At 52.5% G+C, this 14223-nt stretch overlaps 1 protein-coding gene across 11 annotated transcripts in view; it reads left to right on the forward strand.

Moving 5' to 3' along the window:
- Window positions 1-14223, forward strand: part of KHK (ketohexokinase) — a 15774-nt gene continuing 1551 nt past the window's right edge. The window contains exons 1-10 of one of the 11 annotated variants that reach the window (XM_069582847.1): window positions 53-739; window positions 4067-4183; window positions 7824-7958; window positions 8140-8274; window positions 10102-10174; window positions 11016-11162; window positions 11488-11568; window positions 12299-12387; window positions 12527-12684; window positions 12761-13048. In XM_069582847.1, coding sequence (XP_069438948.1) covers window positions 648-739; window positions 4067-4183; window positions 7824-7958; window positions 8140-8274; window positions 10102-10174; window positions 11016-11162; window positions 11488-11568; window positions 12299-12387; window positions 12527-12684; window positions 12761-12846 — 1113 coding nt within the window. In that variant the 5' untranslated portion in view covers window positions 53-647 and the 3' untranslated portion in view covers window positions 12847-13048. Of the gene's footprint in view, window positions 740-4066; window positions 4184-7823; window positions 7959-8139; window positions 8275-10101; window positions 10175-11015; window positions 11163-11487; window positions 11569-12298; window positions 12388-12526; window positions 12685-12760; window positions 13049-14223 lie in introns of those variants that run through there. The other 10 variants (XM_069582848.1, XM_069582849.1, XM_069582852.1 and 7 more) reach the window with 10 other exon arrangements.

A 14223-nucleotide genomic window follows, 5' to 3' on the forward strand; every position in this document is an offset into this window, starting at 1 on the left:
GGTCTCACGTCACGTGACTGCCGCGGCCCACCTTGCGTGCCCCGGCTGCTCCGCCGCAGAGGCGAGGCCTCGGCCTGGGATTGGCTCGACCTCGGGGGCGGGGCGGGGCAGCCGGGACAGCGCGAGCCGCGGCTAGGGATGCTTGCGGGTCAGGCCGCAGCTGCGAGGCCCGACTCAACCCCGCGGGCCTGGGGTCTGGAGAATCAGCTGGTGCGGGAGCGGGCGGGGCACGGGATGCTCTTCTGCTGTACTTTCTCTTGGCGTTCAGGAGGTTGCCTAGCTACGCTTTAGAGAGCTTTGCATCAGCTCCGAGTCCTTCAGACAATTGAGGAAACTGAGGGCAAGAAGTGGAAGACGTAGCCATCTCCTGGGCCACGCAGATTGCCAAGGAAAGGCCGGATACCGAGACCTTGCGGTCTGCGCTCCCAGGTCCTCTGGAGTGGGTGGTCGTGGGGAGCAAGGGCCCAGCTCCGTCCCCTGCACCCCACGGCACCCCTAGCCGCCGCCGGAGGCTCCCCGGAGGAGGAGCTCCGAACGCGGAGGAGGAGCCAGACTCTGGGAGCCGGGACACCATTCACCCGGATAGGAGGCAGAACCAGGGAGGAACCCCATCAGCCAGGTGGCCAGAAAGCTCCGGGAGCAGCTTCATGGAAGACAAACAGATTCTGTGCGTGGGGCTAGTGGTGCTGGACATCATCAATGTGATGGACAAATACCCAGAGGAGGACACGGACAGCAGGTAGGGGCGCCCGGGCCCCTTGGTGACCCCAGGGGCCGCTGCAGCCCCGCGTTATGCCAGGCGGCCAAGACTGCAGGGATGCGAAGCCGGGCCCGCAGCGAGGCTGTGAGAGTCGCCTTGGGAGCCGGTGCCTCATGACCTCTGCCCGGGACCTGGGGAAAGAATTGAGGCCTTTAGTATTAAGCTCCAGGCTTTGGATAGCATTGTGTTCTCCACTTCCCATTTCCAACCCTGGGACCTGTCAGACATCATTATCCCCATTTTACCAAGTAGACTAAGCAAGTAGAGACCCTAAGAGACGCAGTGACTTAACTGAAGGGCACACAGCTAGGAAGGTGTAAAAGCAGTGCCTTCCTTTTTAACAAGACCCGTGCAAGTGCCTATCACCAGCATTTACTTCTAATTTATTTACCACTTACAGATCTCATCTGTTTCTTTTAAACAGTGTTTTCGAGGTAGCTTACAATAAGAAGTATGTGCAGTTAGACTGTTCAAAAACATTGAAAACCGTGGTCTTTGAGCTTCATTGTATCTCAGGGCTTGCTGGCGCTGCAGGCAAATTTGGAGATGCTATGAGTTATGGTCCAGTTGGTTCATGAGCCATACAGACTTTTTCCTTGTGCTGAATTCCAAAAGGAGTTTACCAGAAGTCCTTTTTACAGTGAGTACTCAGTGAACAGCATAGTGAAAAACACCCTTCTTGGTTGTCTGGTGGAAGTTGAAGAGTCATTTGTTGGTTCCTATATTTACTCTTGATAAGAACTGCACCATTACACGTTATCCCAAGACACTCCAGTGCAGTGGAATGTGTGACTTTCTCTTGGGGTAGTCTAGTGCTTAGAATAGAGAGGGGAATTGCTTCTTGGCCCTCAGTTTTCTCAGCCAAGAACTGGATGAAAGGCGAGTTCAAGATTGAGCTTGGGAAGATGCTACAGTGCCAGTAACCATGAGGCTCACTGAGGGGAGAGCGCTGGGAGTTCAGGCTTGGATCCATACAGCACTATCACAGGCATTATTACATGCTTTCCTCACAGCAGCCCATGGAAAGCATGTAAGGATCAGTCCTGTTCTCTCTTTATAGATGAGGAAGCTAAGGATTTGGAGAAATGAGACAGTTTTTGTAAGGGGCCACGTAGTTAATGAGTGGCAAAGCAGTAGTAAAACTCACGTATCCTAATGCTAGGTCTCCAGCCCTCTATCCTCTCAGGTGCTCCCTGTTCCTTTGCTGCTGCCCATCTCATGGAGGTGACCCTTTGCTTTGGGCTGCTTTGTTTGCCAGACTTTAGAGCCCCCGACAAAGGGTGAAGGCACAGTGGGGGTTGGGCACAAGGGTGTGCTGCTGTATAGACCTCACCCACCTGCCAAGGTCAAGTCGGCCCCAGAACTTGGTACACAGTGAGGGATAGGCTTACTCTTAGGAGAACAGTGAATTCTAGGGCTACAGGTTCTCCATGAACTGTGGGAGACCTTGGGGGAACCCAGAGTGCCTGCTCCACTAGAGCTGAGTCCCAGCCCCTTTGAGCTTGCTTGTCAGGAGGCTGGGACCAGAGCCTACTAGTCACCCAGATGGGGGCCGGTTCCGATGGTGGGCACTAAGCGAAGTGCCTCTCTGAAGAGACCCTTACCATGTCCTCCCCGCCCCCTGCCCTTCAGGGGGTGCCTCCTCATCCCCCAGACCCATGGTTCTGCTCCTCTGTGGAGCAGTTTGCTTGTCTTCAGGGCCTCTCTCTCATGCGTCCATCCCACCCAGCCCAGCTCCTGGACTCTGTTGTGCCTCCCAGATGGGCAGACCTGAGTGGGGACCCAGGCCTTCCTAGTGTCTCAGCACCTCCTGTCCTACGCTCTCTCCCTGGGCAGCAGAGAATCCTCAGGAGGTGCTACCTGGAACTCATCCAGACCCCTGAGGAATGGCCTGGCCTCTCAGAGTCCAAGCCTAAAGGGCCTTCCAGAAAGCATCTTCAAAGTTGGGCATCCATGTGACTTTGAAGGGTTTCCACAGAGTAAAGTTATAGCCTCTTTCTCTGAAACCTCCTCGGGCTGGGACCCAGTTAAAAATACAAAGCATTTGGAGTGGTTTGGGATCAGGAAACCTGAGTTCTGGTATCAGCATTGTCCTTACCTGTTGGTGTGACTCTGAGCAAGTCCAGTCCCTCCAGGCTTCTCCTCTCTTCACAGCATGAAAATCTCTCTAAAGCTCAGAGTTTGAGAAATGTTGGATCCTTTACAGATTAGTATCCTTCTTTCTCACGGGATCATGGCCCCCTTTTCCAAAGGCTAAAGGGAACTTCAGTGTTAAGTTTTGTGTACAAATATACCTTAGTCTAAAAATTCTACTTATTTCTCTTAATTAGTGGTTCTTTGGTGCTTGTTCCCCTTATGGTAAGCTACCGCAGTTATTATTGTTATCCTTTTTTAAACTGGAAGAATATAAATAACAGCCTGCACTGTTTACCTCACAGTATTATTGGAACACAAATGAAAAATCATTCCAGTGCTTTGACTGTATATGCATGAGTTATCATTTTTGTTGATGATGATAGCCCATCAGGTGTATCCTGACTTCGTTTCCTTTTGTTATATTTTCAGTAAAGATGGAGAAAAACAAAGGAAAATAAAAGGCAACTATGTGCTGGAATGGATGTGTTAACTAACCTTATTGTAGTAATCATTTCACAGTATATACATATATCAAATCATCCCTCTCTTCACCTTAAATGTACAAAATGTTATACATCAATTACATCACAATAAAGCTGAAAAAAAAGAAAAACAAAGATGGAGAAACATTTGTCTTCACTCAACAACCTTTTTAACTTTTGACAAGTAGAAGTTACCATGCAACTCCCCCACCCCACCTTCTTAAATGATCATACAGTGTCCAGGTTTGCTTCTTGTCTTAATCATTTTAGTCTAAATTATTACTGAAATGGGCTCTCCTAAGGCAGGAGCAGCAGTAGATTTGCCACCTTTGGGAAGAGGCAGCTCTCAAGGAGGAGGCTTGATGGGAGGAGGGGGAAGGTGGGGAACTGGGTCACTGTTAAAGAGGAGGAGGTAACCTAGAGTCAGTGGAACCCTCAAACTGTGATGACACCGAGGGAGTGCTTTCCTGATGTCAAAAGAATAGTGGGAGACAGATATTAATCACTGTGAGCTTGAATTTAGCCTGGGCTGGGGAATGGACCTGGTCCTCACCTGGGCCTCTTCCCTTTGCTGAGCCTAAGGCTGGCCTGGATGCTTTCTGAGGGGCCCTCCTGGCTTTTTCATTCTGGGGGCCCTACCGAGGGCTCAGTCTACTGGAGCTGCAGGGACCCTCCTTGTGTTTTGCAGGTGCTTGTCCCAGAGATGGCAACGTGGAGGCAATGCATCCAACTCCTGTACTGTCCTCTCCCTGCTTGGAGCCCCCTGTGCCTTCATGGGCTCGCTGGCCCCAGGCCACGTTGCGGAGTGAGTGGTGGGAGCAGGGAAGGGCGGCCCTCAGGGTGGGGGGAGAAGGAAGCCTTGGCCAGTTTTGGACAGCCTTGGACAGTCTCTGAGAAATGGTTTGTGACCTCCAGAAATGGGTGGTGGGGCAGAGGGGAGTGGAGGATCAGCATCCCAGACTCTCCCTGGTGTGGCTTATCTGCTGCTCAGTCATTAATGTTGCTCTTGTCAAGGTTTCATTTTCACAGCCTGTTTCCTTGACCACTCCCTGGAGCCTGCTTCAGCTTCCCACCTTCTCCTTCCTTGCTTCCAACAGACTCTCTGCGGTGGATGTGACTTTGCCCTTCTCACGTCCCTTGTCCTGCCTGTGCTTGTGGCAGAAGGTGGTTAGGGACATGCTGTACCCACCCTCCCTCCAGGATGTCCTGCATCCGTGGTCCCAGGGTCCAGGCCCACAGTTTCTTTCTTAACTGAGGGGGCAGGGCCAGTGTTTGTGTCCCTGATGTTCACTGAAGCATCAAGAGCTCCCTGCCCAAGGACACCCCGATGCCACGTGCTAAAACTGGGCCCAGACCCATGCTTCCATTGGCCAGAAGGCTGCCACCCATAGTGGCCCATGCACTTGCTCTGTGTTGGCTGCTGCAGGGACCCAAGAGCTCTTTGACCCCTGGCACTGCCAACTCAGCAAGCACTTATCAGGAGGTGAGGCCCACACTTTGCCTACTGTGGGCACAGGGGCAGGCTGCCAGGTTGTTGGCCTGGAAAGCACAGCCCTTTGAACGCTGTTAGAGCCCAGCCCCAAGTTGCAGCCAGGTTCCTTTCCCTAGGAACTGGCATGGAGAAAATAATGGGGCTAGAGCCTGCCCTCTGGGGTGGGACAGAGGGACCCAGAGCCAACAGCCGCTCACTTGCCAACCCTCTTCAGCAGCTGCCTTTCCTCCCAGCTAGAGCGAGATTGGGCCTCTTGCTCTGGGTGGCGGGCCCAACTTTGAGTAGCAGTCATGCTGATAAGTGTGCCATTCCAAATTCTCCCCACATGCTCAGCAAACACTGTGTAAGCACCTCCCGTGTGCCTGGCACTGTGGGGACTAAAAGGTATGTGGCAAACCAAATCCTGTTTTCCATCCATGCAGTAGAAAAGTGTCAGTCACTCAGTCACGTTCAACTCTGCAGCCCCACAGATGGTAGTCCCCCAGGCTTCTCTGTCCATGGGACTCTCCAGACAAGAATACTGGAGTGAGTTGCCATGCCCTTCTCCAGGGGATCTTCCCCATCCAGGGATCGAACCTGGGTCTCCTGCATTGCAGGCAAATTCTTTACTATCTAAGCCACCTGGGAAAGCTGCTGTTTAAAGGATCCTTAAGGTGTAAGACAAAGAATGATGCCCTGATATGGTACCTTTATACCAATCTGTATTGTCCAGCTTTGGTGTTGCTGAAAGTGGGGTCCAGTCATAGTGAGAACGGCCAGGATGGTGGCTGCACTACTGGGTGTAGTTGCCAGCTCCTGGTGACAGGACTCTGCATTTCCAAAGAGCTGGGAGGGGCGGGGTGGTCTCCTTGTTTTGCTGGTGCAGTCTTCCTGAGGGACTGCCCCCACAACTCATTCTGACCAGAGGGGATTCTGAGCAGGAGTTCTGGACCCATACTGAGGGGCCTTAGGCACTGGGTGGGCTCACCATGCTGTGGAAGGCGAGGGCAGTGAGCGGGGCCCCTGGCCCCCACCAAGGCAGCACCACCTCCTGGCTGGGCATCATGAAGGCAGGTGTGGAATGAGAGGAATCACATGAGGACAGGAAGGACTTCCAAGAGAGGAGTACCGGGGGATGGGCAGGCAGAGGGAACCGGGGGACAAAGTTCAGTTCAGTTGCTCAGTCATGTCTGACTCTTTGTGACCCATGGACTGAAGCACGCCAGGCCTCCCTGTCCATCACCAACCCTCGGAGCCTACTCAGGCTCATGTCCATTGTGTCGGTGATGCCATCCAACCATCTCATCCTCTGTCATCCCCTTCTGCTCCCACCTTTGATCTTTCCCAGCATCAGGGTCTTTTCAAATGAGTTGGTTCTTCACATCACATGGCCAAAGTATTGGAGTTTTAGCTTCAGCATCAGTCCTTCCAGTGAATATTCAGGACTGATTTCCTTTGGATCTCCTTGCAGTCCAAGGGACTCGCAAGAGTCTTCTCTAACACCACAGTTCAAAAGCATCCATTCTTCAGCACTCAGCTTTCTTTATAGTCCAACTCTCACATCCATATGTGACTACTGGAAAAACCATAGCTTTGACTAGACAGTCCTTTGTCGATAAAGTAACGTCTCTGCTTTTTAATACACTGTCTAGGCTGGTCATAGCTTTTCTTCCAAGGAGGAAGTGTCTTTTAATTGCATGGCTGCAGTCACCATCTGCAGTGATTTTGGATCCCCCAAAAATAAAGTCTCTCACTGTTTCCATTGTTTCCCATCTATTTGCCATTAAGTGATGGGACTGGATGCCAGGATCTTAGTTTTCTGAATGTTGAGTTTTAAGCCAATTTTTTCACTCTCCTCCTCTTTCACTTTCATCAAGATGCTCTTTAGTTCTTCACTTTCTGCCATAAGTGTTGTGTCATCTGTGTATCTGAGGTTATTGATATTTCTTCTGGCAATCTTGATTCCAGCTTGTCCTTCATTCAGCCCAGCATTTTGCATGATGTACTCTGCATATCAGTTAAATAACCAGAGTGACAATATACAGCCTTGACGTACTCCTTTTTCTATTTGGAACCAGTCTGTTGTTCCATGTCCAGTTCTAACTGTTGCTTCCTGACCTGCATACAGATTTCTCGGGAGGCAGATCAGGTGGTCTGGTATTCCCATCTCTTGAAGAATTTTCCACAGTTTGTTGTGATCCACACAGTCAAAGGCTTTGGCATAGTCAATAAAGCAGAAGTAGATGTTTTTCTGGAACTCTTTTGCTTTTTCCATGATCCAGTGGATGTTGGCAATTTGACCTCTGGTTCCTCTACCTTTTCTAAATTCAACTTAAACATCTGGAAGTTCACGGTTCACATACTGTTGAAGCCTGGCTTAGAGAATTTTGAGCATTACTTTGCTACTGTGTGAGATGAGTGCAATCGTGTGGTAGTTTGAACATTCTTTGGAATTGCCTTTCTTTGGGGTTGGAATGAAAACTGACCTTTTTCCAGTCCTGTGGCCACTGCTGAGTTTTCCAGATTTGCTGGCATATTGAGTGCAGCACTTTCACATCATCATCTTTAGGATTTGAAATAGCTGAATTGGAATTCCGGGGGACAAAGTATCACCTTGTAATTATTAATACTGCCTTGTCTTGCACAGTGCAGGCCACAGTGCCCTCACCTTCTTGGTTCGAACAGTGTACATATCCTCAGTCCCAAAATCCACCCCATCTAGCGAAATCTTTCCTGCTTGAATCAGACTGAAGGCTAGGGTCAGTCAGGACCTAAAAGAATGTCCATGAGGGTTTTCCTCCCTGAGCTCTAGCCATGCTCTCCCACCTCTCCTGCCCCCCCAAGCCTGTGACAAACCCCAGTCCCTTCCTAGCCTCTCCGCTTGCACCCCAGGGTCCCCGATGGCCCTGCCACCTACCCTCTAATCCCCAAATCCCCGCCGAACTGCACCTCCCCGGTTACTCCGCCCTGGCAGTTTTGTCCTGGACGACTTCCGCCGCTATTCTGTGGACCTCCGCTACATGGTCTTTCAGACCACGGGCTCCGTCCCCATCTCCACAGTCATCATCAGCGAGGCCAGCGGTAGCCGCACCATCCTACATGCCTACAGGTTTGTACACCTGTTTGCACCCTGCCAGCTGCCGCCGCCACCATCACTCAGCCCCCAGAGCAGGACCCTTCTCTCCAAGGCCTGTGTGCTCCCCACTGGAAGGCCTGGAAGGCCTGGGCCACTTGGAGTCTCTAATCTGTGTCTCCTTGCCCTTCCCTTGGCTTGGGTTCCCCCCACCAAGCTTCCTGGTGGCTGACTTCAGGCAGCGGGGCGTGGATGTGTCTCAGGTGGCCTGGCAGAGCAGAGGGGAGACCCCGTGCTCTTGTTGCATCGTCAACATCTCCAATGGCTCCCGTACCATTGTACTCTACGACACGTAAGGCCCCCTGGCCTAGCCCGCCATAGCCCACCAATCAGCCTCCTCACTTGCCACACAGGCATCCCATTTGCCTGCCTTTCGTGGCCTCTCTCTTTGTACCAGAAATTGTTCCTATGCCATACTGTTCAGTGATTTTGGAATTGTTTTCAATTAGGGGACAAGTGAGGTGGGAAGGGGTGAGCTTTGCTCTGCCTGGTGACTTAGCCTTGGTCAACACCAAGAAGAGGCAGGCAGACCTGTACAAAATGTAATTTATGATGTGATTCCTCCATAATTAGCCAATCAGAAGCCTGGGTGTGGGGGTGGGTAAGTCGTTCTGAGGGCATGGGAGATGAGATTCAAACCATCTTGATCCCTGAAGGGGGCACACTGGAGTTTCCAGGGTTGCCAGCCTGCAGCATGGCATCAGGAGCTGGGGTTTGGGTATTCAAAAAAGATGAGCCACTCCCAAGGGTCCAGCATAATGAGGCTAGACCAAATACCACATACCATCCAAAGCCATTGCTGAAAGAAGGAAGAGGGACATTGGGTCAGCAGATAAGGGCCATCTGATTTGCTAATCTGGTGGCGGGGGGGAGGGGTCATTTTAGGGTCCCAGGCTGCCAGGGAGAGACTTCTCTCTCCCAGAGTCCCTCCTGAAAAATCTCAGAGGTTTAGTTTCCTGAGAACCTAGTGTGTGTGTGCCAGGTACTCTGTTAGGGCTGAGATGGCCCAAGACCAACTGCCCTGGGGTTCCGGCTGACCCTACTGCCCAGCATAACCACTGGGCCTGGGGGAGGGGCAGTCATTCTAGGAGAAGAATAGGCCATAACCAGTGGCCCTGGGCTCTTTGTGTCCCAACGAATGAGTGGGTAGGCATATACCCTAGAGGCAATCTTCCCATTGGGCAATGCTTGGTCATCTGCCCATTGAGCAACACTCTGTAGCAACTTTGATCAGGGACACAATATGGGTATTCACAGGAAGGGAGGGAGAGAAGCTCCAAGGAGAACTGTCTATTGCCTACTGGCCTCGGTCCAGGCATATCCACACACATTATCTCCAGCCGCAGCAGGCCTGTTAAGCTAAGGGTCAGCCCCGTTTACCAATGGGGACGCACCTCAGAAGGGACATAGTTAGGCAGCTAGTTAAATCCAGGGAGGATTCAGTGCAGAACAGGGAGGGGAGGCCACTGGCTGTGTGTAGGTCTCTGGCTAAGGAAGATCAAGGCAGACCCTTCCCAGGTTTCCACACCTAAGTCAGCCAAAAATCAGTTCATCCTCAACCACCAACCTTGATCTCAGGATCATAACATGGAGCTGCCAAACTCAGGACAGTGGTGCTGACACTGCTGGGGCAGCCAGAAGTGAGTAGAACCAGACCTGAGCTTTAGGAAGAATGGCGGTCGCCCTTGTAGTTTCCCAGGACACTGCATGCTGGGAGCTGTGTGGGCTGCTGGCAAGAGGAATTCTGGGAATTGTAGTCCCTGGTGCTCTTAGAGCATTTGGGGAGATGTGGTCTCCAAAGCATGCAGATTGGCCCCTTACTTGACACATGCGGTGGATGAATTTGCCTTTAGATAATATCACAGCCTCAAACACAGGAAGGGGCACCCTAGGAAACTACCTCCAGTCCCCCATCTGGATGGAGCTCAGTGGAGTAAGGAGTGGTCTCAAGTTTAGCCTGGAACAGGGTCTGTTCCAGGGCTGAGCCTCGGAAGCATGTGCTATAGATCCAGCTTCCTGCCATGCTGCAGGCAGTGCCAGGCATAGGGGCCCTAGCAACGAGTTAGAGATCTTGGCTCTGGCTGACCTCACCTTGTGCCTTCTCTGTTCTGTGACTCAGGAACCTGCCAGATGTGTCCGCTAAAGACTTTGAGAAGGTTGAGCTGACCCGGTTCAAGTGGATCCACATTGAGGCAAGACCTGCCCTACCTGTGTTTTGAGGGCCTCAACCTTCCAGCCCCTCCACATGTTCTGCCTCCTTGGTTTTTGAACCATGGAGTTCCTTAGCGATAAATGAGCCCAGCACTGCCCAACCCATCCCCTCTCTGTCCTCATTTATGTTTTCAGGTGGGCAACTGAGGCCCAGAAAGATTCAGTAATGTACTCAAGATCACACAGCAGGATATAGGCACCAGAAGCAGGAGGCTGGCTCTAGGCAAAGTCCGATGCTTTCTGTTACAGGCTGCCCCACCCCCTCCAGATTCAGCCTCTGGCAGGAGCCAGCCTGTGAGAGACCTGATCTGTTAACTCTGGGGAAGGCAGGAATGAGAGGCCCCAACCCAGCTCCCAAATAAAGGAAACTAGAGTCTTCATTCCAAGAGAACATTTAGAGTCTAGATGGAAGGAGATCTTGAGAAGTCCTGAGTTCTAGTCCTAGCTTTGTCATTTAATTTATTGTAGTCCTTAGGAAAGTCTCTCTTTTTTTGGTCACACTGTGTAGCATATGGGACCTTAGTTCCTTGACTAGGGATTGAACCCATGCCCTTTGCATTGGGGGTGCTAAGTCTTAACCACTAGACTGCCAGGGAAGTCCCAGGAAAGTCTCTTTTATTCTTTAGTCTTCTCATCTGTGAAATGGGAGGGCTGGTTGATAAGGTCTCCAAGGTCCATAACAGCATTGGAATTCTGAGACTTAGGATGACTTCCAGCTCAGCAGCCCTGGCTCCTCTCCCCCCATCACCCATAGTTCCAGCAGGAAGGGAAGAATGAGCCTGCCTGGTCCTGAGCTGCCTGCCCTGCCCTGCTCTGCTCCAGGGCCGGAATGCATCAGAGCAGGTGAAGATGCTACAGCGGATAGAACAGCACAATGCCAGGCAGCCTCCAGAGAGCAAGATCAAGGTGTCTGTGGAGGTGGAGAAGCCGCGTGAGGAGCTGTACCAGCTGTTTGGTTATGGAGATGTGGTAAGCATCCCCTGCAGCACCCACCCCCCAACCCCACACACTCCCCCCAGCTCCCAGCCACATCCAGCTTAATTTGGTTCTTAAATGGAGTCTGAACATTCCCTTATCCTGCCTTTCACACATGGTGATGTTGGCAGGTGAGGGCAAAGCAAAGAGACAGACTCCCTGCTTTGGGCTCTTGCACAGACCTACACAGTAGCCAAGAAGTAAAATTTCTCAACCCCAGGGGGCTCATGGGTATCTCCAGATGGATTGTACAAGGCCAGGACAGCCAGCCACAGGGCCAGCCTCTCCTCAATGGGCCTCCTGTCTTTTCCTTTGGAAGGGAAGAATGAGCCTGGCTGGTTTTGAGCTGCCTGCCCTGCCCTGCCCTGCTCTGCTCCAGGGCCAGAACGCATCAGAGCAGGTGAAGATGCTATAGCGGATAGAACAGCACAGTGCCTTCCAACTATGGGGTGGGAGCCACTAGGGCATGGGGGAGGGTGGGAAGAGGACTTGTCCATGTAAACTTGGAACATAAATGGAATCTGGGTGATAATCCTAGCACCATGGTAAAGCAGGTTGGGCCCTTGGCTGCACATTAAAAAATGTGGATGCCTTAACTCCACCTTCATTTTTTTTTTTTTTCCAATTTGGTTGATAGAGGTGGAGCCTGAAGTATTTTTAAATAAAACTCCTTGGTGATTCTAATGTGTAGCTGGTGTTAAGAAAGCTCTAGAAACCAGCCCCCCCCCCCTTTGTTTTAAAGATGAAGAAATCAGACTTAGAGGGCACAGTTGTAGGAGGAAAGCCAAACAAAACCAAAACCCTCCTCAGAGCCGTGATTTAACCCGCTTATGGTAAACTGCACCCCAAGATGGCGCTCAAGACCCACCCTGGGTTTTCAATTGTGAGGAGATTCGTTGATCTTAGAACAAATAGGCTGGGACTTTTGTGTCACAGCTTACATGGCTGCTTTCCAGCATATCTTGAGCGAGTGAGAAAACCTTTCGTGAGGTACAGCGGGACGCTACCTGAGGGCTTAGGCGGCCATGTTGGAGGAGGAGCGTTATAATATCAATGTCAGGCAGTTGGTGGTATGGGACAGCTGGGGCTAGAGCTCAGATGACCATCAGCCTGTCTTCCACTGCCCACAGGTGTTTGTCAGCAAAGATGTGGCCAAGCACTTCGGGTTCCGGTCAGCAGAGGAGGCCCTGAGGGGCTTGTATAGCCGCGTGAGGAAGGGGTGAGCTCGCAGAAGCCAGGCCGCGCCCCGGTGCGGGTGTGAGGAGTGAGGGAGCCTCGCATCCAGGGTCTGCCCTGGGAGGGGGACGAGGCTGGGGCCAGGGCTGGGCTAACAGCTCGCTGAGTGGAGGGTGTCGCAGGGCCACGCTGGTCTGTGCCTGGGCGGAGGAGGGCGCCGACGCGCTGGGCCCTGATGGACGGCTGCTCCACTCCGACGCTTTCCCACCGCCCCACGTGGTGGACACTCTGGGGGCTGGAGACACCTTCAACGCGGCAGTCATCTTCAGCCTGTCCCAGGGTGAGTACCCCAGCAGGAGGCACAGGGCTGGGGCCAGGAAGACCCGGCTGACCTGGCCACTCGTCCCTCTCTCCAGGGAAGAGCATGCAGGAGGCTCTGAGGTTCGGCTGCCAGGTGGCTGGCAAGAAGTGCGGTCTGCAGGGTTTTGATGGCATCGTATGAGTGCCCTGTGGCAGTGGGCACCGGCTCACACCCTGCCCCAGGCTGGCGTCACTGGCTCCTGTTGCCTTCTCCTCTGCGGCCAGCCTGGCATCGGGCTGCCCTTCTCCCTGGGCCGATCTGGGTTGTGGGAGGGCTCCACCTGTGACCTGGCATCTCACTTGGCAGAGTCGCAGAGCAAATAAATCTTCCCAGAGCCAGCTTCCTCCTGGCCGTCTGTGGGTTTTCAATGACTGAGCTGCTCTGGCTGGGGATTCCAGAGGTTTTGATCCAACAATCCTTCACCCTCTTTTTCTCTATTTCCCCAAATTCACCTCTTGTCCAGGCCCAGAGGAGGGCCTGCAGAGACCAGGGCATCAGGAAGCGACCCAGGCTTGCCATGAGCTGTGCCCTTGCTGGAGGCCCAGGTCTTCCTGGTGAAGAGCAGCCACCAGTGTAGGTGTCAGTGCCCAGGAAGCAAGGAAAGAGGGCCTGACTTGGAGCCTTCCTAGTGGGAGGGGAGACTTAACCCCTTGCACCCCAGGGAGCCTTCCCAATAACCACAAGCCATGAGACAAGCTCCTCTGGGTGCTGGTGCTGTCACAAGACTCCAGTGGCCACAAGCACGTCCACGTGGCTGAGCCAACCTGACAGGCCAGCAGGCAGGGAGCCTACTCTGTGGTTTGGTGGAGCCTCTGCAATTCAAAAATATCTCCCCAGTAACTGCCCCCAAGCCCTACTCTGGAAGTTTCCTTGGAGTCAAGACAGTGCCTCGGCCACAAATGTGACCCAGGATACAGTGGTGCCTTCCCTGGGAGAGACCCAGACTGAAGGCATGTGGGAATCAGCAGATGTCCATGTGGGAGTTGGGGCAGCAGGGTGAGGCCATAGAATGTGATCAAAGGTATGGGTTTTAGAGTCAGACAGACCTGAATTCAAATCAGCCACTAATTACCTATGTCACCTTAGGTATGGGTTTCCCTGATAGCTCAGTTGGTAAAGAATCTGCCTGCAACACAGGAGACCCCGGTTCAATTCCTGGGTTGGGAAGATCCCCTGGAAAAGGGATAGGCTACCCACTCCAGTATTCTTGGGCTTCCCTTTTGGCTCAGCTGGTAAAGAATCCGCCCGCAATGCGGGAGACCTGGGTTCAATCCCTGGGTTGGGAAGATCCCCTGGAAAAGGGATAGGCTACCCACTCCAGTATTCTTGGGCTTCCCTTTTGGCTCAGCTGGTAAAGAATCCGCCCACAATGCAGGAGACCTGGGTTCAATCCCTGGGTTGGGAAGATCCTCTGGAGAAGGGAAAGGCTACCCACTCCAGTATTCTGGCCTGGAGAATTGCATGGACTGTATGGGGTCGCAAAGAGTAGGACACAACTGAGTGATTTTCAGTTTCACC

The sequence above is a fragment of the Ovis canadensis genome, chromosome 3 (genome assembly GCF_042477335.2).
Source record: "Ovis canadensis isolate MfBH-ARS-UI-01 breed Bighorn chromosome 3, ARS-UI_OviCan_v2, whole genome shotgun sequence".
NCBI lineage: Eukaryota > Metazoa > Chordata > Mammalia > Artiodactyla > Bovidae > Ovis > Ovis canadensis.